At 41.8% G+C, this 25,317-nt stretch overlaps 1 protein-coding gene across 2 annotated transcripts; it reads right to left on the minus strand.

Annotated features, from left to right (window-relative positions):
- Window positions 1-760: 760 nt before the first annotated feature.
- Window positions 761-24,613, minus strand: MOGAT1 (monoacylglycerol O-acyltransferase 1). 2 transcript variants are annotated; one of them, XM_027686148.1, is made up of 6 exons: window positions 24,441-24,613; window positions 14,258-14,436; window positions 13,742-13,841; window positions 10,896-11,070; window positions 7,449-7,648; window positions 761-4,386 (listed from the first exon to the last, which is right to left on the minus strand). In XM_027686148.1, the coding sequence occupies exons 1-6, from the start codon at window positions 24,532-24,534 to the stop codon at window positions 4,232-4,234; spliced, it is 903 nt and encodes a 300-aa protein (XP_027541949.1). In that variant the 5' UTR covers window positions 24,535-24,613; the 3' UTR covers window positions 761-4,231. The 2 variants fall into 2 exon arrangements, with proteins under 2 accessions (XP_027541949.1, XP_027541948.1); XM_027686147.1 differs by having other exon boundaries at window positions 13,640-13,841.
- Window positions 24,614-25,317: the final 704 nt, after the last annotated feature.

A 25,317-nucleotide genomic window follows, 5' to 3' on the forward strand; every position in this document is an offset into this window, starting at 1 on the left:
TTACATATGCACACACATAATGGGACTACTTCAAAGCAATCCAAGGCCACTTTTTATCCATTTTTCCTCTTTATAGTATACTGAGATGCAAGGTGGGATCATTGCACAAAGAAAGTATTAAAATGGTAACAAAATACAATTAGCCTTTCCTAGGCTTTGGAATTCACACTTGTCACTGCAGCTGTTAGTGCTGTGTAACATTGCCCTACTTAAAAAACCCCAAAAATTAAGTACATCACTGTTGTGAGTGTTTTTCCTCTTCCCAAAAGACAAATGCGACACATTTTTTACTCCAAACAGCTATTTAGTTCTCCAGTTCCTAGAGTTAAACAGAGCTTCTGCAGGGTTTGTTCTTCTTTCTAGGGTACAGTTACTAAGACTTGGACTCCTTGATGCAAGTTTCATGTAAAATTCAAACTTGTCTTTAAACTGAAGTTGAATTCAACTCTAAAAACTATTATTTCACCAGCTCTTCAAGGGATTGCCCACCCTCCCGTGCTCCAGCTTCCCTGTTTTGCCCCCTTGGCATTGAGCTCCTGGTTGTGGGCTGCTGCAGCCCAGCCCTTCCCTGCTGTGGGTCACTTGTTCCTCAGATCCTTTGGAACCCCAGCAGGAACCTGGTTTCCAGTGACCCTTCGGGAGACTGCAGCAAGCAATCCATCCACCCTCCCCGCCCCCCGATTTCTCAGAATGTTATGAGCACATATGACCCCCTGAGGAGCAGTGGTACATATCTGAATTTCAGTCAACACAAGCCTACTTTGATACAAACCTTTATTATCTCACATCTTGCCACAGCTATCACTGAAACAATTGATGTTCATATTTTACAGGTACCATAAAAAGTTACAAAGTGTAAAATATGCTTTGTAGTTCACAAAGTAAAAATACTTGAGGACTGACTTTCTGTAAAAAAAATTTGGCATAGAGAAGTTCACACACGAGGGAACAGGCAGGTACTGTTATCCTGAGCACGTTGGGGAAGCAGCGTTTGCATGGTATAGAGGCAGAGCTTCTCTGTCAATGGGATTACCTGTGGCATTAAAATCCCTTCCCTGGGATTACCTATGGCATTAAAAGGCACAAAGAGAAACAGACCACAAAGCAGACCGCAGTCAGTGTGGTCATCCCATCAGAAATCTAAGCACTACCCAGTTCTAGTCACAGCTGGGGAGGGGGTGTCACCGTTCCTACTGGCTCTTGCTTCGTCCAGCATGAACTGCAACTGCAGAATGTGTTACTCCAACAAACATGGGCAGCCTCCTCGTGGCTGCAGCAGTGGTGGGATTGGTGCCTTCACTGGCCAAAATGAGTCTCTGGCTTCCAGGACTGGCCTTTAATCTCAGTATTGTGAGTCTGCTTTACAAATCCACACACTAACACAGAGGTAAAATTTTTAGATTATGCCATGTCTACCAGGTTTAGAGATGGAAATTCTATTTTGAAGTAGTCCTATAGACAACTGGTTAATAAAAGGTAGTTTGAAAGGACCATTATAAACTATAGGCAGCAGTTATTGAGCAACAATAAACATTTAAGTAGCTTGGAGATCTTGTTTTCCTTTTTCTCTTTTTTCCATCTCCCTGTGTTACAAAGCAATGACAATATCAGTAGTCATAGTAACACAATCCCTACTTGTTCTACCTATGCCAGTTATGGATGGTACTCAGAGCCCACAGATAATCTTCTCATGGAATTCACAGGTGAGCCTGTTTTTAAGGTACTCTCTGGACCAGATATTGCCCCCAAATCCGTATAATAATAATAATAAATAAATCATATTCCCTAGAGGTTTTGGTTAATTTGATCAACAAAAATCCATTGTTACTTCCCAACCTCAACATTAATGTTTTTAAATTTACATAGAGCCTGAGCTTCTATATCATAAGGTAGTGGAAAAAGAACGAACAGAGAATGAGAGGAAATATCTCATTAGAGCAGATGATCTAGGAGAGAACAGTCTGACATGGACTTCAAATTCTTCTTTCATGAATAATCAGCACTACTCATCAGGGCAGGCAGCAAAGAAACACATCCAAAGGAAATTTCACACAGGTGGTTAAGGAAAAATGACTGCTCAGGGCTCATCACTTAGTACAATGCTTAGGACCCTACAGACCTCTGCCCAGGAAAAAACCTGCTGTGTTTGACCTCCCTAGAAACACACCCTTCCAAGTGCTGAAACAATCCTGATCCTAAACTCCTGTCAAACCTGTGCAGTCACAGTGCTTCCTCTCCTCAAACCCTGCTCCTAAAACCCATTTCTGCTGAATGAGAAGACACCACTCAATATTTTGCATGCACAGACAGTCCAGAGATCTCAACCCAGGGAAAGATGGACAGAGAGTGAGGAAGTAAGATGCCTACACCACAGTGATCATCAGGCAGCAAAGGCATGGGAGGGAGGGCAAACACACATGGCAGCAAGAAAGCTCAAGTAGGGTGAATTATGGGCACATTTATGGCAGTCTGTCAGGGAAGAGGGGCTTCTTCAGGCAGTGCAAATTCCAGCCCTGGTTCCCAGAAAGACTCTATTGTCCAAGAAAAAATGAGAGCAGGATTCACTGGCGCATTGTTGCCTACATCCATACACTAAAAGGAAGAGCCCTCCTAAGGAAACCAACTTGTTGCTGGGGGGTTTTTGGAATACATACATCTGCTCTGTCTGGCAAATATTTGTTTGGCTTTGGAGCTTTGGTTCATTAGGAGTTCACTCTGTAAGAGTTGAGATCTTCCCACTCTTTTCTTTAAACACCTTCATCTTGCTAAGATATTTTCTTTACAGAGTTCTACCTTGTTCCCAAAGTCCAAACTGTGTTTCTTCTAAGAAGCCTCCAGCCCAGCAAGCACACAATGTGCCCAGTCCTGCTATTCCTGGAGCATCTCAGTGCTGAACTGAAGCATCTGCAGATGCCCCAGGCTGCCTGACAACCCTGTGCACAACTTGCCAGAGCACCTACTCGATGTAATATTCAGGCACCAAAACTGCTTAAAGCAAAACAAACTGTTCAGAAATATCAGATCTGCAAAGTCCACATGCAGATAGAAAGCATGTACAAATACAAGAATTTATCTAATAAAAAAATTCAGTAATATACTACAATTCTCTCCACACACCGTAATCTCCAAGACCTAGGCATTTTAACTGAAAAACAGTTTGGCTCGGATTTTTTTTCCTTTTTTCTGAAATGGATATCCACATTTAGGATACAACTTTAGGCACCTGGTTTATATACAAAGCCTCCTCTTAACCTGCTGCACCCTACAGCTGTGCTCACACTGCCTTGGCATTGCAGCTGTGTCACAATGCAGTGCAGCTTTACACATACTTCCCCACATCTGTCAGTGCGGAAGAAAAAGGCATTATCAAGTACACTTTCCTTGGTGAAGATTCAGAACCAGACTGAGCAAACCGGGCTCCCCTTCCTTCTGTGCAAGTGCTTGACATACGATTATTTTTACTTTGCACAAGGTGTAAAGTTCACATGATTCCCTCACTTCTCCTGTCCTGTGCCTGCCATCTCCTCTGAAGCTGGAACTATCAAACTGATAATTTGAAACACAGATTGTCCCAAAAAGTCACATCATTCAGTGCTTCCCACCACCCAGCACACAGATGCACACTGTTCTCCTCCAAACAGAAGGTTTGCTTTGCTTCATAACTCAGACAAACCACTTTTGCCAATATCCTATTCAGGGCTGAAAGCTCCTATTTATTCTTGAATTCTCATGTAAATGGTTTACAATACCCATCTGCTGAAAACACACACCTTCATTTCTGTGGAAGAGCAACAGGGGTTTCTGAGATTCAGAGAACAACCTGATGCCACGTTTGATAAATGCTGGAAAGTCTCTTAACTTCTAATCAAAGAATTCTTGGGTTTATACTTTTCCTGCTCATGATCTCATGCTGGGGTGATTTCCTGTGCTCAAGCTATGGGTAGGTACCATGGTGGTAAGAACATCTGTGTGGGGTGTCTCACTTGCATTTCTGGTACAGATAAACCTAAAAGGACAACTCAAAACAGCACTGGCTTCGAGGCTTATATCCCAAAGATTTCCCCCCCACCCAAGAGTAAGATTAAAATCAATAAATCATCTAATAATCCCTTCTTAAAAGTATTCCTTGCATAAGGATAATTACAGATTGCAAAATATGGATTGCAACAAAGATATCTTTCAGCAGATACTGTTTCTTTCCATGAGATTTGAAATTTCAAATTGTAATTTGCTATTCGAAGATGAGAGATTTATGCTCAGGGATCCCATAATTTCTTTTGTGTTCTTCAAACAATTGCCTTAGTTTCTGTAGATACAATGCATGTAGCTCATCAATCTCTTCAGTGGTGGGGTTCAAGTTCCGTTTCACAGGGATGGGGCTTCCCACTGCAAATCAAACACAACAGCAGCATTAGCTTCATTGACATCCCTTTGAAATTAGAATTGCTGTCCCTCTTGTAACAGATGCTACACAGCTCCCAGGGAGATGGCAGAATCACAGCACAATTCTCTTGCTGTGGGGCCTGATCCTGCCTTTCACAAACCTGAGTCCTGGGTCTGGTTTTTCACTTGGTTTTGCTGAAGTTCAGGTAAAATGAATTAAAACCCCCACCATTTCAGTTTGGCAGCAAAAGAGCAAGTGAGAAGGGGATTAAGTTCTAACTTGAAGGAGTAGTTTACACTTCAAGATACAATCCCATGGGTTATGTGCTGTCCACAAGTTCAACATAGTATTTAAAAAATGTACTTCCTCAGTCTTCTGTTCTGATGGGAATACTAAAGCTATTCAGTGTGTGGGACATGCCTAAGACAACAGTGGTGCCCTCAACCACACAGTCACAAAACAGGACTGAAGGAAACACAGTTACCTTCCAGTTTTTTTCAGAATGGGTATCACTGCACCAGAAATGTTGTCAGTGACCTCAGCCTACGGTAGCATGTAAACTCCCAGACCCTCTAACCATCCATTGCCCACAAATGTCATTGCAACCAAAATGTTCTCCAGGCACTGCAAAGCCTGCTACTTGCTCCATCAGAGCGAGAGCAAGAGGCAACATGGAAGTCTGGAGGGCAGTCTCCTCCTCTACAAAAAGCTATGGTTAAAAAGCCCGTGATGTGCTAAGAGAAGCTTCCCATGATCTCAGTCTTCCCTGCGTTGTTCAATCACTGCAGATTTTGACAGCTGTTCTGGCACTGGAGGCACCAAGACCTTAACAGACCCAAACCTGGATTACAAAGAAAATCTGTAGAAAAGCAGAGTTAAAAGCACCCCCAGGAGCTTTTACAAAGGCACCTGAAAATCCCTTTCAACAGATGTTGCCACTTCAAATTGGATGGTGTTAACTATAGGGAAGCCGAGCCAGAACCACAAAGAGGCTGAATCTGCATTTTCCTGCTGCAGCTTCAGCTGCCAACAGCTCTCAGGCCCTGTGTGGTGCTGAAATTCAGACTTTACGTGGATAGGACTGGGAACCCAGCCCTGGATTGAGCAATACCTTAGGGGGTATGAAATCAATATACATACAATACAGGATTTCCAGAAGCAGGACTGGAAACAGCAAACAAACCCCAAGCCCTTCTGCAACAGCCTCTTCTCCCAAGAGTGGAGATTTCTTGTGGAATTAGAAGCTACACTCATCTCCCTAATTTTATGTGCAGCTTTAAGAAACCTGCTTAATTTGATATTTGAGAGTTGTTTCTATTTCTGAAAAGCAGTAATAATTTTCAGGAAAAACAGAAGTACCTCACTGATCAAGCCCAAAACACTCAGACTGCACAAACCTTGGCTTAGCTGAATGGCTTTAAGATCCATGACTTCTGAACCAGGAGTAAAACGCTGTCAACACAGCTAACTGATGATCCTTGTGGGTCCCTTCCAACTCAGGATACTCTGAAAACTGTGAACCTGGCTCAGGTGGAGCTCACTGTGACTCTGCAGCTCTCAGGAGCAGAGCCAATGCTTTCCAAGCCATGTTGAGCCATACCAAGAATACCCCACACACGCCTCCAAGGACACAAGGACATTGTGATAGTTCTCAAACACGAGAAAAGATAAAGGTAAAGGATTTCATCAGATCTTACAAGTTCTGTTGCAAGACTCTGGTCTTGCTGATTTGTAGCACTCCTGTGCTCTTGCCAGGGACTACCTCTGCACTTGCAGTAAATATTACAATGATGATTTGACTCAGAGTAAGACATCTTAAGCTTCAGAACAGTCTCAATATCATCAGCCAAAGGAAAAATTGCAGAAAATACATTTTAGGTCATCCAATACATCTCATTCCAATGCTTTCTTAACTCTCTGGCTTTAAAATAAGTGACATTTTTAGCCTACCTGTGAACAATGTGGGCTTTAAAAATTAAATCTTTTCAAAATATTTAACAGCATGAAGTGATCAAACACAGATCTGCATGAAATTTAACATAAAAAGAGCTACATTATTGTCTTAAACATTTTTATTTGCTTCGTACTAAAATCAAATCATCCTTCCATTAAAGGGAGAGCCACCTTAAATGTCCCTTGTAGAACACCAGAAAAGCTTGATTTACTTTTCTTTAGAAAAAGGCTTCATTAGTTCACTCTAGTCAGAATCTGGCAAAAAATTATTTGTCAAAAAGTATAAAGACAGAGAAGTATTGCTTTTGCATAATGCCCAGCATCACTTTTTTTTTTAAAGTGTGGTTGTCAATACCACTAGTTAAAGCCATTAAAAATATATTCAGTTCCTCACTCCAGTGAGAGTAGATGACCAGTAATGAAAACTTCTGGGGAAAAACACTCTTCCAAACTGCCTGTTTTGGCATGAACACTCACAATTAAACATGACTGGATCTTTCCATGGGGAAAAAAACAAAAGGGAAAGAAACACCCTAAAGACCTGCAAAGCTATCTAAGTGGCAGCCTGCCCAAGGGCTGTGGCAGAGGTGCTGCAAGGTGCCCTCTCCCTTTCCTCCTCCATCTTTCCCTCTGTCCTGATGAACACCAGGTCAGGACCACACAGGTTCCTTCTAGTAGCCTTGCTGCAGAGCACTGCTGTGGTGGCATCACCCAACTGCTACTTCTCTGCAGAGCTAAGAAAGGAAGGTTCTGGGCTTCTAACATAATAACTGCAGCATCCAGAATCCACAGCAACAGCTGGAGAGCCGTGGCATCCCTCTGGTATGGACTGGACAACCCTTGCGTTTCTTTGTGGATTGCTAAGGATAGAAGCCTGTGAGTAACTGAGAATGAAGAGTATGATATAGCCTAGGGCAGAAAGGGGAAAGGGAGAAGAAAACCTCCCCTTTTAACTGGGAAGGATAGCAATTAAAGAAATATAGTTTTAACCTCACATACTGGTTTTAGATGCACAATAATCAATTTTTCTATTATAACAAATTTATAAAGCAGCGCACTGATGAATTTCTAAACATTTGCAAAAGCATTAGAAAAGGCACAGGGAACTTACCAACAGTATGAATAGGTTGCCTGTAAGGTATTAAGCCAAAACTGTATTGAAATATTCCTCTAGCATGAAATAGGGGTAAAGCAAAGCCCATTATCTTTTGCATCTTCTCCTGTATGTTTCTGAGCCACGAGCCTTTGGGGTTTGCAACTTGTTTGAATAGTTCATTTTCCCCAAAGGAAAACACCGGAACCAGATGAGCCCTGTAAAACAAAGAGGGCACTGAGAACCCCACATCAGCCTGCACTCACACTGCAGTTCACATCAGCAGCGTGGAAACAGTTGCACAATAACCAGCACAGAAAGCTTCAGCAGCTTTAGATTTCATCAGCAACAGGCATTCAACTCTTCTGATGTGCAGCTGCTTTTTGGATGCCTTAGGTGCTTTGTGTTTAAAAAAAAAAAAAGTGATAGGCATACAACTAGCAACTAGCTTTTGGCAGTGTTTGGTTGGTACCTATTGCAACTTGTTATGACTGTTTGTAATCATAAAAGTGAGTAATTGCATATATCATAAGTACGAGTTTATCCACTTCTATTTCAGCAAGTCCGCCCTTGTTGCACTTCATTTTCTCCATTGGGAAGCAAAGAAGCCTCACTTCTAACCTTATAATGCTCCCAGCTGGGTGGCATCAAAACCAGATCTTGGCTTGCCTTTGTCTTTTGACCGGCGTAATGCATGCCCTTGATTTCAGCTTAAAAACCATGATAAAAACCAGACATCCTCACAGACATGGCTGCAGTGCCAAAGTTCTCCTCTGCTGTCCAATTCCCAGTGAAATCCTGCTTCTTCCAGACCTCTTCGAAAACACCAGCCTTAATCCATTATTACAAGAGGTCAAGTCCTACCCACAGAAATTACATGAACTTGCTTTGGCTCTTGTACAGCCTAATGAATTCTCATTCAGTTCATGAATTGGCCTGGGAGGAAAGGCACTGACTCCTGGACAAACTACTTGGGTAGATGGAATCAGTGCAGTTGTCTGCAGCAGGTAAACCTACTATTATATTGAAAACCTTGAGTGCAGTATGCTTTTTGAATAATGCTTAGTTTCATCAAATATTCTACAGAGTTTAGAGAAAAAAAGAGCAGAGTAATCCTAAGCAGTCTCTGAAGGATTCATAGATGTTTTATTTGCTTTACTTAAGTCTGTTTCTATATTTTAGCTCCATTCAGCCCACTTTATCTTTGAGGAAAACCTTCCTGTAAAATAGCAGCATTGCTGTAATATTGTCAGGATGAATTTCTGCATGGCTCTGAATGCCTGAGGAGGATGGAGGATGCACTAAGGACAGAGCTGGCAGGAAAATACTGTGGACAATCAAAACCCACCAGTACAGAAAAAAAACAACTGCTTCAACAGCTTCTTTAGCCTGAGGACTCACACAGACTATCATTCCCACCTACTATTCTGACTGGTGTCTGCTCAAAGTTTCTTTCTCCAGTGGAGCACATATCAGCAGCCACTTGTACAGGAAATATTATAAAGCCTGGTACTTACTGTGGCCATGTAAAAACTCCACCTTTTACTCCAGCACTAAGACAAACAGGAATATCGTGTGGTGCAATAGTACCCTGACACTGTGGGATTTGTTTTAATCTGGTGAAGGCTTTTGCAAGATGCTATGTAGGAGGCTGAGACAGAGAAATAAGTAACTTATGATTATGAAACTAAAGATAAGTCAGCTGATTCGCTGTTTCTTTCATGTCTTTAAGATTTCTTCACTTCATATCAGATATTTGTACTACCTTGGACCACAATATCTTTTGCAGAAGTGCAGGACTTCTGCTGACATATTCAGACCACTTTTGACAAGTTCCTAGCTGAGGAACACAGCTTCTCTGTGCTGGCAGCACAGGAGCCAGGGGCAGAGAGGACAGCTTTCTGCATTGCCCCTTCCTCTCTTGGTATTTGATGCTGCAGTTCATGAGCATCAGGAATGTGTGCAGGCACTGATGGCAGGTGGCTCTTCTCATCTGTGTCCTGCAAGCCTCCCTTACCCTTTCATTGCCACATTAGTTGGAAGCTTTCTTCACATTTTGTTACTTTTTAGAAACAAAATGTTAAAACCCGAAGCAATTAATGGATGCAGAATCTTTGGGCAAGAGCTCTGTTAGAGTCATATTGTCCCACAGCGGCCATTCCTGTGTTTTGTAAGTGTCCCGATCTTCTTGTTGTGTGTTGGAGATGCTTTTGAAATCAAGGCCATGACAGGCACAGGTGTATCTGATTTCTCAATCCAAATCAATTTAGATGAGAGATAACAACCAACCTTTGTGATATGACAGACCAGACATTTATCAACATGCTAAAAAAAAAAAAAAGAGGGCACCTAACTATTCTTCTAAACTTCATGGTTAAAACAAGTAAAAGCTACAGAGAGTGTTGAGGATCCCACTGAATTAATCAGCAGCTGAGCAGAAACTGAGTAAAGACTCATTTAGGTGCTAAAGCTCTAATTCAAATACACAAGAGGCGTTTCTGGGTGCAAATTAGACTAAAATGTTACTTTCTATTGGCAAACAGATCCTTTATGAGTCTCCCAGTGATATGTATAAGAAACCCTCTTGGAATTTTGACACAGAACAGTTTCTAGAACAGACCTTATCATCCTGTGTGAAAACAGAGAGCTCTTCTTGTAGACCACCTTTTTCCAGTTAATAGCTTAAAAAGCTGTTACAGATTTCTCAAGACTAGTATTTCTTTCTCATTGCTTCACATGTCAATATATAATCCTGGGAGCTTTTCAGAAAGCTTATCAGGTACAAGTCATTGGTTCCAATATTTCTAATATACAAGCCATCTAGACCAGTCCAGAACAAACACAATAGCTTCTACTATGTAAATCACTCAAAAGATAATACCATCTCTGTTTACTTACACACTGATGGCTGCTTGATAATAAAAAGTAAGCTAGTTTTTCACCAAAAATTCCCAGGAACTTACTTTTGCAAATAACAATCTTCAAAGGGAAGTCTTTAGAATAATGGTGTAAGCAGATCTTCCTCAACCACAAATTTTCAGTGATTTAGTAAAACAGGGCCTGGCTTTTCAATTTGTTCGTTTGCTTAAACTGATAAGAAAAGTCTATCTTAATATAACTTCAATTTACAGACCAGACAACAGAATGTTTGTTCTATTCAGCAAAACCAGCCACAGTTTACTAATATTGTTTCATAATTCTTACCCTTTGCTAGTGCAAGAAACAAATGAAACAAAAGATATGCTAATAACACCTACTGTTGACAAATTATGAAATTCAAAGGGAGTTTTCAACACTCCCAGATAGGATCTAGGTGGACAGGCTCACTCCTGTGCCAGATATCTGCATGGTCTTAGACAAGTAACTCTGTTTCAAAGTCTCTAAGTTTATACAATATGAACTATATTTAAGCATCAATCTGCATTCAAAGCATGCTTACTACAGCAGCCTAAATGGGAAACCTACCCATGTTTCAGGGCCATTTTAATAAAGCCCTTCCTCTTGAGGATGTTCAGTGTTAGACTTCCAGGATGTGCATTCAGAGATTCCTCTGCTCCTCCGATCACAATGACGGATGCATGGCCACCGCCTTCCTTATTCAGCACATACGAGACACTCTCCTTGGATGCAGAAACCATTCCTTCAGGAGAAAACATTTTAAGAGTGACCACTGGATCTTCATATGCAAGTACAATGGAATTTAAGAAATATTTTTAAATATCTAGATTGTGTTTCAAAATTATAACAGCACAGGACAGAGTTCAACTCTGCAACAAATTTGGTCTTAGGCAAGTCCTTTGATTCACACTCATGAGCTAAATGCTGTTGACTACTGCAAGAGTTTTGAGTTCTCCAGTGTGCTCCTCTGCCACGTTAACTCCCCCTCAGAGAGACTCTGTGCCTGGAAACAGAGTTGAATGGCAGCAGATACTGCTGAGAGGCAGCAGCTAAAGTCATACAGCAGGTGCATATAAACACAGGCACAGAGGGGTTAAAAGAATGAATAGAGGACTTGTTAACTCAACAGAGCTACAGTGCCAAGCTGATCCCCTTCATTCTTTTCAAAGCTATAAAGCAGCAGCTCTAAGGCAATGGCCCAACAACATTAGAAGCACCAGGAAAGATTCACTTGTACCGTTCCCAGTGATTGCAACAGCTCATTCTCTAGTAACCAGGCCCTGGCACTCACCAACCTATTTAGGCTAAAATAGCAGACTACATGAAGCTTTTGTGGTACTCCCACTGGTACTTCTAATCAGAGGCACACTGCTGTATGAGCCTTTATCAATGATTTAGGTCTTGCTCTGGACTTGGTGCTTTGAAAAATCCCCTTTCTAACAGATATGCACCTAACCCTTCCAGAGTTCCACTGCACCCTAATTTTTACTTCAAAGGCTCATAGTAGTACCATTTACCCAGAAGCCATGTTTAAATACAGTGCTGAATTAATATAATCCAAATAACAATGTAGAGATCAAGTCTAATTGATGCTGTAGTTGGTTTTACAGAGCTGGTATCAAAATGCACTCTTTTGGACGTCCTGTTACTTGCTTGGGTGTTTTTCTCTCAGGGACATTACAATGCGGATTATAAAAATTTCATAAAAAAGGAAAAATGACTGTCACCTCATTTTGAGAGCTGGCCACCAAGAGGAATAGCTTGCTACTGGAGCAAGTTCAGACCTCAGTAAAAAGCTACTTCCATTTGCGATATAGGTCTTCACAGTCACTTTTACTCTGAAAAATGCAGCTGACCTGAGACTCACAAATAATTCAAGTGATGCTCGTTCACACATCAGCTTGCATCTTCTCTGGAAAGGAAAGCAAGGGCCACTGTCTTTCCCCAGGACAAATGTGTCCCACTGCTGAGGCTGAGATGTCAGCCTGCATGCAGGCACTGCTCCCTGCTCGCTCACAGCGCAGCTCTGCAATGACAACTCCAGCCTGGCAGGCTTTGGAGACAGGCAGAACAACACTGGGAAATGAAACTGTGCTAGGAGCGTGGCTTTCAGTACATGGAAGATTTTGTGTTTCATGACTTGACTGATAACCTGTATTACACCAAAGGTCCTCTCTGGTTTATCAGCTGCATACCCGTGAAAACTGAGCTCCAATGCTGACTATTCTTTAGCATGCTTTTTACTGCAGTTGTTTCTTATCCTGCAGGTAAATATTTGTTCCTGGGGGTCAAGATGCCAAAAACATGTAAAGCTGACTTCCAGCCTAGGAAGTTTAACAGGGTTTAAAAGACAGTATTTAAAATTGTCATATTCTACCACTGCCAATCCTTCACTTTGCAAGCCTCAAAGAATCCCCTCAGAAATAACATTTGCCTGGAAAGGCATTCTCTGCTATGTTGATGTATATGTAGATATGTAATTAATCTGAACAACACCCTAGGTCTGTTTCTACGAATGGAGCAGCTGAACAGCTTATTTAGATCACACCACCTGGGTTACAGTCAGGAATAAAGTTACATCTCTATCTCCCAAACCTAGTCTTATGCATCAGACCATACTCAAATGCTCTAGTTGAGTGAATTTAAGTAAAATAACTCCTGTATTAAACCACTGTGGGGGAATGCTAGTCCTGATTTCATGACTCATTCTTCTCTTCCCCCAACTTTATTGCTTATTTTTTATTGCTGCAGTATCAGTCATGAATATCACCCCTTTATGACAAGTGCTGCTTGGAACAGAGAAAAAAGGTTCCTGTTTTTAGAGTTTACATCTCAATTAAAATTACACAAATTTGCAATATGGGACCTCAGTCAGAAGCAAGTAATTAAGATCTGACTAGAAAGATATTTGTAATGAGTAAAACTTTAAGCTCCCTCAGGTAAGAGATTAGCCTGAATTTATTTCACAAGTGCCTACTCCATGACTAAATAACGTTATAAATTATTATGCCCTTCTCTTCTTGCATATAATGAGTACTCAGTACTGCTGCCTCACAGTTCAAGAGATAACCAGCAATTTTTTTTCAGAAAGGAAAAAAAAAGCTCAGTGGTATAATTTAACAAAACTATTACTAAAACCTTCCAAATTGTTTTGCCACAACATTTCATCATAAAATACAGGTTAAATTTAGCATCAACACTGATCCTTCTGAAGTGAAATTACTTACCTTTCTAAGTAGAGGAACAGACCCTACATTTGAAGCAGAAGCTACAATATGGAGGAACAGCTGAGACATTCTGCTTTTACCTACCAGCACTCATTACGTATTCTCTGAAGAAGGGACAGCCAAACCAGATGGGCATGATATGAAGATATGGAGTAAGCCCAGGAAATAAATTTTTGAAACTTGGACCGGTGCAAAAGTTTCCGAAGGCTCCAGCTACCAGGACCCCATGAGGGTGAAAGCCAAGTAAGTAGTTGTGATTTGGGTTCAGATCTGAAGTTTTTATAAGCTGAAAAATAGAGTCAGTGGAGGACATTATAATACTTACCTCCAAAACAACAAGTATGGAGATTGCACATTGACAGGACACAACCGATGACAATTCATCTCTTCCGAGCACTGTAAACTATTGTCCCATTTTACAGATGAACGAAGTTTAAACAGATGTGTCTAAAGATATCATGTCTAGCATTTACTGTGCTGAGGCACTATCTTGTGACTCAACAGTCCAAGCAGAAAACCGGGCCCTGTCCCTTTTTGTCATTATATCTTAGATTTCCCATGCTTTAAAAAGAAGTTAAGTTCACCCTGGAGTAAGTATTAGATTTTTACCAAAGATGAGTCTTAGACAGTTGTCCATGCTCATGTCTATTCAAGCTGCCTCTGTTCCAATGTTTACAGTTCTGTGAGAAACCTCTTACTCACATGAATGGGAAAGTATTCCCTAAAGTACTTCCAAACAGTCCAGCTTCTGACCCATTGGGACCGTCTGCCTCCGGCACATGGTGTTTCCCAGTCGAGGTAGAGCCACAGCAGATATAGAACAGCAAGGAACCAGAAGTTGCCCAGGATCAGGATCACAAAGAATCCACAGCAAAACTGTCCTGCAAGATACAAAAAGGGAAACCACAGCAAGCATTAATCACACCTGTCTCCTTTTAAGACCCTGAATGTCCAGCCCTGATATTTTTAATATGGATGTTACTCACAAGGCATACAAATTGAACTCAACTTACTCCACATTGCATTGTTACCCTGATGGTGAAACATCTCATGGGTATATCACCTCAGTCTATTATTTCTCCTTCTACTGCACAACAGGATATTTGGTAACTAATGTTTGGTAGAGAGCATCTGGATCACCAAAGGCAGAATAAAAGAACATAGCAGGAGCTAACAAGGATGTGAAGCTCCAGGGAGTGAGAAGAAAGGAGAGCTGTGGAAGGAAAGAACAGAAAGGGGACCACAGCACCATCTCTTTTCTAATGAGAGCAGTGTTGGGCAATCATTTTTCCATTCTGTTTCTTAGTTTCTCTACCTATAAAATGGGAATGGTAGTTCTAATCCCAGTCAAAAGTGCTGTCAGTGGTCAAGGAGACACAATAGACAAGATCAAAACATCCAGAGGTTCCACTTCAGCCACTAAACATGTCACTCTAAGTGGAAGTTCACTACTGCTATGGAAACACAACAGCAGTTTTAAGTCCTGATACATTTGTAAGAACATCCTGCTACAATAATGATACATAAGAATTGTATTATACACAATTCAAAGAGCAAGAAAAAGCTGTTCAGTTAAACACAATGTGTTACTTTAGGAACCAACTCTTGAATAATTATTCAGGAAAACACTATGGAAACTTTATCTTTGTAGAACTTGAAGAATTTTACACTTTTGGAGCAACTTGAGCAGCCCTGGGCAGCTCTGGCTGAAGAGCTGTACAGAGGTACCTGCTGCTCTCTGCCCTGTGGTACTCCCTGCAGCAGCCTGCTTGCTCTCACACCTGCTGAAAAAGCCCATCAGGCTCATGGATCAGATCCTGAATTTCAGGTTTGAAAGGGAGCCAGGGCTTTAGCATCATGTATTTATAGAATGGCAAGCAAAACATGACCCGGTCCTCACTGGAAGACTCAACAGGCAGAGTTGTAGGAAACAGGCTTTTTTCAGTGATGTTTTACAGAGGAGAAGTAGAACTTGATGTCTCCCAATTGACTGGCTTTCATGGGGGAAATATCCTGTTATGTCCTAAAAGAAGTTATACCAGTAAACCATGCTGAGCTAAATACACCCATAAATAGAGCAGAATTTAAAAAAAAAAAATGACAGAAGTACTTCAGGCAATAATTTGGCTAACACTAGGTAAATATCACGAAAACTTTGAAATAAGCAGATGGACCAACAGTAAAACCCACTCATCCTAGTTTAGATCACCTTCATTCAAGAGATATTATTTGGGCATTGAAAACTCACAGCAGATTTCCCAGACTAAGCAGGTTTCGAACTGCTGAAATTCAGAGCTTAACTTGGCCTGATGACACTCTTGCATTTCCTCCCACCTGAATACTTACTTTTTCTGAACTTCAGCCAACTTGTTCTTGTGCCAAGTTTGACTGTGCCTTGAGAACAGAAATTAATATCTTATCATGGGGTAACTGAGAGCTACCATAGAATCCAGAAGCAGACAGAGAAAGCAAAGTTGCTGGTTAGATTGAGTAGGAAAGAAAGGGATGAACATTCACATTTATGGCAGGGATATGAGCAGAAAAATAAGGAATTTCACTTGCTCTGAGGAAGCGATAAGGAAACAACTATAAACAAAACCAAGAGCAGGATCAAATTTACCATTTTGAAGGATACTCCATTCCTCAGTACAGAAGCTCACTGCTTCCTGCTCAAACAGGCAACCCCAGTTTTGCACAGAAAAGCACTTCAGTGAGAGTTCTTGAAAAATACAACTGCTAACTGAGACCCAGAGACCTCCAAAGTCAATGTGGAAAACTCACAAGAGTTGCAACAAGTTCTAAGGAATGTCACTAATGCAGGACAAGTAACACAGGTGAAAGATGACACTCAATTCCACTGCTCCAGATGGAGAAATCATTGGGACTCCCACACCAGCATCACTTCAAAATAGGGCAGAGAAATCTTTTGAGGAAAAGTCACTACCTGTTCTTTGAAGAAGAGATTCTGAAACTATAGGAATTTCTAGGAATGCTAATCTGGTCAGGATGCTAAATTTCACAGTTTAAGTTTGAATAAGTATGAGAAGTTTTTTAAATCACCATAAATCTATTAGTTTCAAGTTGTTATGCAAAAATTGTTAAGTATTTATATTTGCTAGCCTTCCTTGCAGAAGCACTTTTGGCTCAATGCAGAATCACATGGGTTTTTGCTATCAGTTTCCAAGCCAAATAGCTGAAAGGTGTTTTTTAATCAAAGCATCCTTGCTGTGAGACCTAATTAAATCAGCAGTGAGAAGGCCCCGATAGCAACACAATCCTATGCAGACAAACTCAAATGAGATCAACAAGCTCAATGCTTTGCTTTAGGTAGAACACATTCCTGAGTGCACGCAAGGTATGGGGAGATAAGTGTGCTGTTAGCACTTCCTAAGGAGAGCTCAGCATCTTGTAGGACAAAGTCGATTACTGCATTCCCTGTGAGACATGTGGCAAATTCCTTTTACCATACCTCCTTATTATTTCAATGCATTAGCAGCCTGCAAGGTGAGTTAAACAGTGATGACTCAAACCCAATGAGCCTATAAACACAAACCGGGTGTTTTCTCCTTCAGACAAGACAGTGAGTAAACAAATGACAAGCATTTTACCCAAATTCACAAGCAAATTCCAGGCAAAAGGTGAATAACTTGGAATTCATCACTCTACTATATCATTACATCCTTGGATGTAATCCAGTGTATGCTGTAAGAATAATTTTTTGGTAGAACTTCAATTAAAGCTTTGAAAATATTGCAAGTGTATTGGAATAGTGAGGGGGAAAGGAAATATAGATTAAAAGAAAAATCACTGCCATGGGACTCTGAATATCAGGTTTTCCAGCCAATGTTGGCAAGTCCCTTTTCCTCCATTTCCCCATTTACAACATGTGGATACTCATCTGTTGCAACAAGTGGATGTAGTGTTAGCAGCACTGGAAGCCATCCTGCCCAATGATGTTTGAACCCCTGATGCTTCAATCATTGAACAGGCTCTGAGTTTGCAGCTGTGGGCACCAAATTCATAAAATACTTAAAATACCACAGAGGTAGGAAGTAGGAAAACAGCATATTGGGTGACAAAATACACGTGATGCCCGCAATTGGAAGATCGAAATGCATTTGTAGTTATTAAGGAGTCAAAAATGTTTGAGTAATATCTAATGTGAGGGCCACCAAATGTTAAGATTGTCCACTGGAAGAAAAGCCTCCCATTACTCTCAGAGCAGTCACAAACCATGTCCAGACAGCGCAGGTGTGTCCTAGGTGCCAAGGGTGCTTGTCTCAATCCAACCAGCACTACAGGCTCTTTGTAGTGCCCCAAAAACCTATGCAAAGCAGCTCACTCCAAAACCTCCACACGGCCTGACAGCTCTGAACTACCAGCCAGTCCCTGCCGTTTCTCATATGCCATTAGCAAAGTTTTCTCTAAACACATTATGTTGCTAAACCTTAAATGAGATGAAGGCTTTCAGAGTTCAGCACTTCGAACCCCATCCCACCAAGCACATGATAAATAAAACATCTTTATTCCCCCGGCATTCTACTGAATACACAGGTAGAGATGTGATTTTTAATATTGTATTTCTCTGGGCTTTATGAGTACATGTGCATACCAATACACAAAGCAAGGTGAAAAGCTCATTTTTTACACCTGTGGACACAGAGGGGAAAAAAAAAAACAACAAAACAAAAGATGGCATATCCTTCAACAACCATGTTGATGTACCTACAATAGAACACCTTCAGTTTTCAGATCAATGACTGAGCTGGGTTAGGAACGGAACATTGGAGGGAGCACACAAAGAGAATTCCACAGTGATGTTTTCATCCCTAAGGCTCTTCTCTATTATCCCTCAAGATACCACTGATAAGTTGATTTTGGCATTAAAAAAAAATTACTTTCCCTGCTTAGTGGATTCTTTCACGCTGGAAAAGAAAAAAAATAAATCAGCCCTAATTTCTGGAAATACTTGCTATATTATTTATAAATCATAAAGAAAGTGATTGAAATTTAAATGAAGTAACAAATACCACAAACGGACTCCAACAGTCCCACCAAACTAAGACCTGAGACAATAGGCAACACCTAAAAGGAGGCAACCTGCCAGGGCAACAGCATCATGTCTCTGCAGCTTTTACAGAGAAAGTCTCTTTTTAAAAAAAATAGAGCCATAATGTTAGTACTATCCTGTTTAAAGCCTACTAGTCTGTGCAATTCTGTCAATTTACAAATTTCCAACAGGAGCACAGGAACTTGTTGTCACTTTTTAATAATGGCAAAGAAAAAGCTGGGAATTTATTTAAACTAACTGCACTGGGAAGTTGTTGAAGCCCACAGGAATTTGGTATTCACCTCCAGGACTGAGGTGGTCAGGTGTCCAGCATTCATTGAATATGTGTCAGCCTCCTGTAGTGGAGGGCCTTTGTCAGACTATTGGTTACAACTGGGAGCCCCAGACAGAAGGATATTCGAGCATTCCTACCAAGGGAGCTGTATCTCAACAGTGGTGTGATAATGAATACAAACCACCCTAAGACGCAAAGTTTGAAGGTTTGTTTATGCTGAAATTTGGTTGCAGTTCCCAAGACCTTGCACTGGCAAATACTGATAAACTACAGATACAGAGCATTAAGCACTACTACTAGCAGATAGTGTGGTCTGGATACCATAAATCCCTCAGTTACTAATTACCAAATCCCAAAACAGCTTGCCAGATTTAGTCTACATATTTCCTGTTTCTTTTATTTCTCCTTAGGCATCCACTGTCAGTGATGTTCACACACAGGTTGCCAGGCCAGCGTCTCTGGCCTGACACAGCAGTCATTTTATCTTCTTATTCTTGAGAGATACAAACAAATATACACAGATATATGGTGAAATTCCCTCCCTAAGACGAAGGTAACAGAGGCAGCATTCCTAGAAATACTAGTCAGTCAGGCATCAGTAAGTACCTTGTTATTCTCTGTGATCACACTTCAATCACTACCCATGGGCCAGCAATAAATTTTATGGATAGATGACAAAAACATGTAGCAATACCAGCCTGCTTGCTAGGATAGGCTTATGGAGCTTAGCTGAGTTTTCTTAATTATTGAAAGAGTTTTTTTAAAAAAGGCTTTGAGGAAGAACAAGACCGTATTAGTTAGCCAGCTATCGCTGATGAATTAAATCAACACAAGATAACAAACAACCATGGCATGTTTGGGGAAAAAGTTATTATTTGCTTTAGCACATTACCTGCTTTCTCAAAACAGAAATCACTTATTATTCCAGCAGCAATATCTCACCCTGCGGCAAATGTTTCATCATTTCTATTCTTTTGGGGAAGCCAGATCCACAACCCCAAACTGTCTCCAGCAAGTTCAATTAACAGACTGTTTCATTCTACATGCACGGAAGTTTAATCACTAGAAAACAGGATGTACTTTAATATATAACAATGTCTTCAGCATATTATTTTGTGGCTTCATGCAGATTAAAGTATACCTTATATTACATACTGATTTTGTATGTATTTTGCTAGTAAACACAGGGGTGCCTGCACAACAGTCACTTCCTAAATCCCCAGCGAGAAGACCAGCTGGACCTCAAAAATGAGCCTTAGAGGATGCATCCCCTACCACCACCTTGTCTCAGAGCAAAACACTGGTACCTCTGTCATAGGGTTAAACTCTCATTTTCTTCTCTCATCATCATCCAAGACACCACCACTCCACCCAAGTTACCTAGTTATGCATTTGATTTTGTACATTTTGCTCAAACTCCACTGTCCCTTTTCAGATCAGCTGCACAGAAGCTAGCAGGAGAGAAGCTCACCGACCCACCTTCTAGCTTTATTTTCTCCAAAATGCTGTCATCTGATTTGTGCACATAAGAAAGAAAGGAAAACAAAAGGCTAAAGCACCTGCCAAGCAGCACTTCAATCAAATCTGATTGGTTTGTCGTTTATTGTTTGGTTGGGTTTTTTCGTTTTGTTTTGGTTTTTGGTTTGGTTTGTTGTTGTTTTGGTTTTTTGTTTAAATGGTTTTGTCTTTAAATGAACCCTTTGATCTACCTCCTGCCTGGGTACTGCTCACCTCTTGATACAAACTGAACCTCACTGACAGATGTGCAGTACTGAGGCACACAGCTGACACGCCAAGGATAAATCACTACCCAGTTACTGTGCAAGAAACAGAAAACCTGTTCCTAACAGGAGGATATTGGACACAGTGGTAAATACATAAAATTAATTCAAAGTTCTTGAGAAAAATATTTCCAAGCTTAAAAACAAAGGGAATTCCATTGCATTTCCAAGCTTAAAAACAAAGGGACATCCATTGCATTCAATGACAGCGACAATTCCTTTTGTGTGTGTGTGTACCATGAAACCTATGGTACAAAAATGTGAGTGATGTAACCTCTTCGCTTTGTTGGTCCAGCAGCACTTACAGGCTCGGAGATTTCATTTCTCCAGGTGCCTTTCTGCCTGGGGTTGGGCTGGACAATGGCACAGAGTGATCAAGAGCAGACAGCTTCACAGTGAGACATGATGTGGGGGCTGCACCATCTTGGAATGGGGCCAGACCAGCCCCAGGACTGTCAGTCCCTGGCCAAGATGATGAATCTCTAATAACAATAATTACAGCCATAAGACTACCTATCAAAATGGTCTGTTTTGGCTTTTTTCCAAGGTAGGTACTATGAAATTGCAAAACTTCATATATTTGCTGTTTCAGCAGTATAACACTAATGGCTTAACATTATGCTTCAGCCTGAAGCTCTTTTGGATACCTGCCTAATACTGCAAGTAACAGTATCATTTCAGCATTTCCTCACTTTTAGTTTTCATAGGTTTAGTTTTCTGGACTCCAGACTAATAACACTTTTCTTGCAAAAGAGGGAAGCCCATTTAAAACACCTTTACATGGAACTTATAACTAAACTTTTTTGGCCTGCTGTACTTAGAGAACATAAGATAGGAAACCATATGGCAGTTTCAGCCAGCATACGGTGGGAATCTGTGAATGGACATTTCTCTCATCTAATCCAGTATTTCAGAACTTATTTTTGCTTCTGGTGTCATGCCCTTGGATAACGAACAGACAAATCACTGTTACAATGAAAACTTGTCTTTTCCCTTTGAGGGTGAACTTTGGCAGCTTGCAGCACAGAACAAGGAAGCACAGGAACTTACAGCCAGAATTTTAAAGAGGTTCCTTTTGTGTGTAATGAAATTCTGTGCACATCTGTACAGCTTTTTTGAGGCAGAGACATGTTTACTCTGCCTACGCTGTACAGCAGAAGCAATGTATCTGTAGTGCAGACCCAGCCTAAGTTGGTATGCTGCATGAAGAAGCACAACTTTGCTTGTACCATTCTGCTGCAGCTATTTCTTCAGTATTTTTTGACTGATTCGCTCTTTCTAGTGGGGATAAGATTCAGCCTTCACCAACTATTGCATGTCTGTATTTCAGATCAACCTGTGCACAGCCTTTAGTCACAGAAGCAAGAGGGCATTTTTAGTCATCAATTCCACAGTCTCAGAAAACCATGCAGCATTACAAGAAAGCAAGCCTGGAGAGAAAGGGATTTTTACATTTCTGAGCCAGGGAGATAAAACCAATGCTTGATTTTCTGAGTCTTCTATCCAAGTCACATTACAAATTCCAAGTTGTAATAAGCTCACATACCCCTTACAGCTTATTCAGTGTGCCAAATCACATTTTCACATGTCACTCTCCAGATTTAAAGGATATCATTAACCGATTAAGCTTTTGTCATTCAGGGCACTAATTTTTAGAGTTATCTTTATCTGTTAGTCCTACTGTTCATTTTACTAAGTTATGGCACCTCACCACATACCTAGATGGACAACTTTGGGAGCTAGGACAGTACCCTGGTTATTCACTGCTCTAAACATAATACCTCTATCTATAATATGAATCATTAGTTATCATGGGGCGTTATCTGTTCATGTTTTCACACGTAGATATTTAACACAAGACAGACTGAATCTACATAAGATCTTGTTTGCCATAAACTAGTTGCAGCCACATACAAACCCCCAAACAACACCTAAATCTCAAATGTCTCCTGCAATCAGCTCACACAGTATTTCAGTTGCACTGGGACACCCCCTCCATGATTTGGAAGTGTCACTTTTCAGTTCAAGAGCTTACAAACAGATAATGCTTCCCTATTTTATCTGCACAGCAGGGAAAAAAAAAAGACAAAAAAATCCAGATATAGAAACAATCCACAACTTCAGAAACCAGCCCTTTTTTCACTGCTTTAACTCATTTAGGATTCAGCCACCTGAATTTTCCTGCAGCTAAATGAAACTTTTTGGCCAGATCACTATGATTGAAAGCTTACGTCCATGAAATTAAAAGTTCACCTTGGATAGCCCTAAAGATAAGCATCCCCATGAAGCACAAGCAGATAATCATTATTAAAATCAATTTGTTCACCAAAATTCAAACATTCTTGCAACCTGCTTTTTCATGGTCACATGTACTGACTATACCAAACATAATCAGCCATAAGACCACTTCCTTGTTGATTTTCCTTGACATTTATTCCCAGGCACCACCAGCTGCAGATGATAGCTGCCTACTTCTCCTGCTGAACTACAGCAAGAGTGGATTTTTTGCATCCCAATCACTTCTAGTAAGCTCAGAAGGATGTGTTTTTCTGCAGCAGCATTGCTACTCTAGGATAAAAAATTGCTTTCTTCCACTGCCACTGAACTTCCACTGCCTTATGAGACTGGAAAAATGGCAGATGCCAAGATCTAATTCAATAACAGAAAATTAGAAGTACAGACTATTTACCATGTAGACACAAACACAAACCGTTCATACTCCATCTACATACAATTTAGAGGTAAGAAAACAACCAGATGCTAAGGATAAATCTATGAAGATGCTTCATACCCTTCATGCTTCTCCCACATACACATATCTTTCATGTGTGGGCTAACAGCCTAAAAAAAGAAATCATCTGAAAGACATCAGACCAACTGAAGGATAATATATTTGTAAGACACACAAGGAAGATATGCACGCATTCCTTTTCTCCTTGTAAGTCCTAAAGCATAGACAGTTGTGAAGCGTTCCAACATTTCCAGTAAGGCACAGGTAGTCAGTTGCTCTGTACCTCAGAGCAGATTATTTGATAACCACTTCCCAATTTACACAATCCAAGGCTTTAGTCTGACAGAGTTAAGGCTTATCTTTCCTTATCAAGTGACCCATTCCACTGAGTTCAAGATAACCACCCATGTGAATGATAGGTGTTTAGTGATAGGTGTCTATTAAGATATTAGGAACATTAATTACAGAGGAACAATCAGTGGAAAAAGTTTATCAAGTAGAATTGTTACAAACACTTTCTTAAAGCAAGTGAGGACATTTACAGAAATGGCTGCGTTTGAGCCAGTTCCTTGATGATCCCTATTAATTTTCATCACTTAGTTAAATGAGAATTTTATTGAACTGCAGTATATAAAGTTATTTTACAAAATTACTAATGAAAACAGCATTAGTCATGTACGAGCCTTTATGCTCATGTTCAGTAAAAAGTTGCTGTCAGAAACCTAGACAGCAACGACAAGACACAGTCACTAGCTTTTTAGGATCATATTTGAAAAAGAACCCATAGAAAGAAATAGACCCAAAAAAGAGGAAAAGCCATCCAGAGCGTTAAGAGAAGAAAGAAGTGCGATGCTCTTCCCCGCCCAGGGATCGCCGGGGAGCTGCTCGCCTCCGGCCGCCGCCTCTGCACCCACGTGGAGACACGGGGTGGCACAGAGCGACGCACACAGGTAACGCCGGCCACGGAAAAAACCGATTCTTAGCCCTCTTCCCTCTGGGGCAAGGGTAGGAAGGAGGAAGGCTGTTACCCAGCAGGAGGAAGGAGAAGATCCACTGCAGCACGGCAACCGTCTGGATCCTCCTCTTTAGGGGGATGTTGATGGGGGCAAACTCGACCTTCATGCTGACGGGCGGAGAGCAGCGCAGGGAGGCGCGGACCTGCCGGCTCCGATTCCAGCCGCGGCTACAGGCGCAGCCCCAGCCCGCCGCACCTGCCCGCTCCGCTCTGCCGCAGCCCCTCCCGCCGCCGGCGCTGCCCACGGAGAGGCGGCACCGCCCGCCCCGGCCGTCGGAAACCCGATCCTGGAGCGGGAGTGGGACGGAGCCCGGGCGCGGCTGCAGGGTGGTTCTGCTACGCCCCCTCCTCAGAGACTCTCATGGCCCGGGACGCTGCGGCTGCTCCTGGTCCTGAACGACACCGGGGCGGAGGCACCCGCGGCTTTATCGGAGCGAGCCCCAGGCCCGCGGAGCCAGGTGTGTCCGCATCCCCTGTACCCGCGGAGCCACATGTGTCCGCACCCCCTGTACCCGCGGAGCCAGGTGTGTCCGCACCCCCGGCACCTGCGCTGCCCTGACGGTCCGGGCCGGCGTTTCCTCTCGCAGCGGCCGGAGCGCCGGCGCTCCCGGACGCGATTAAGGCTCTTGCCATTAAAGAGCTTATGGAGCTGACCCAGAACTTAAGAGTTCCTGCAGCGTTCGGGGTCAAGCCTTTCGTTTCTAATTAAACCAGCACACGCACAGCCTCCTCCTGCTGCTGGGGTGTCCGTAAGGGGGACCGTCCCAAACAAAAAGTGAAAAACACGCTCCCGAAACTTGCAGCGCGCTGCCCCGGCTGAACCCGCTTCCCCGCGGGGACGGCGGCAGCGTCCAGGACTCGTGGTCCAATGTGGGGACAGGGACAGGGAC

The sequence above is a fragment of the Neopelma chrysocephalum genome, unplaced genomic scaffold, assembly GCF_003984885.1.
Source record: "Neopelma chrysocephalum unplaced genomic scaffold, ASM398488v2 Primary Assembly neopelma1_70, whole genome shotgun sequence".
Taxonomy (NCBI): domain Eukaryota; kingdom Metazoa; phylum Chordata; class Aves; order Passeriformes; family Pipridae; genus Neopelma; species Neopelma chrysocephalum.

Bases quoted from the DNA above. Each gene is read 5' to 3' on its own strand.
- MOGAT1 (XM_027686147.1), bottom strand. From the start codon at position 24,534: ATGAAGGTCGAGTTTGCCCCCATCAACATCCCCCTAAAGAGGAGGATC. The intron at 13,842-14,257 runs GTGAGTAAGAGG...TCTATTTTTCAG, and splicing joins GGGAATACTTTCCCATTCAT to CTTATAAAAACTTCAGATCT. The intron at 7,649-10,895 runs GTAGGTTTCCCA...TTTGTTTTACAG, and splicing joins AAAATGGCCCTGAAACATGG to GGCTCATCTGGTTCCGGTGT.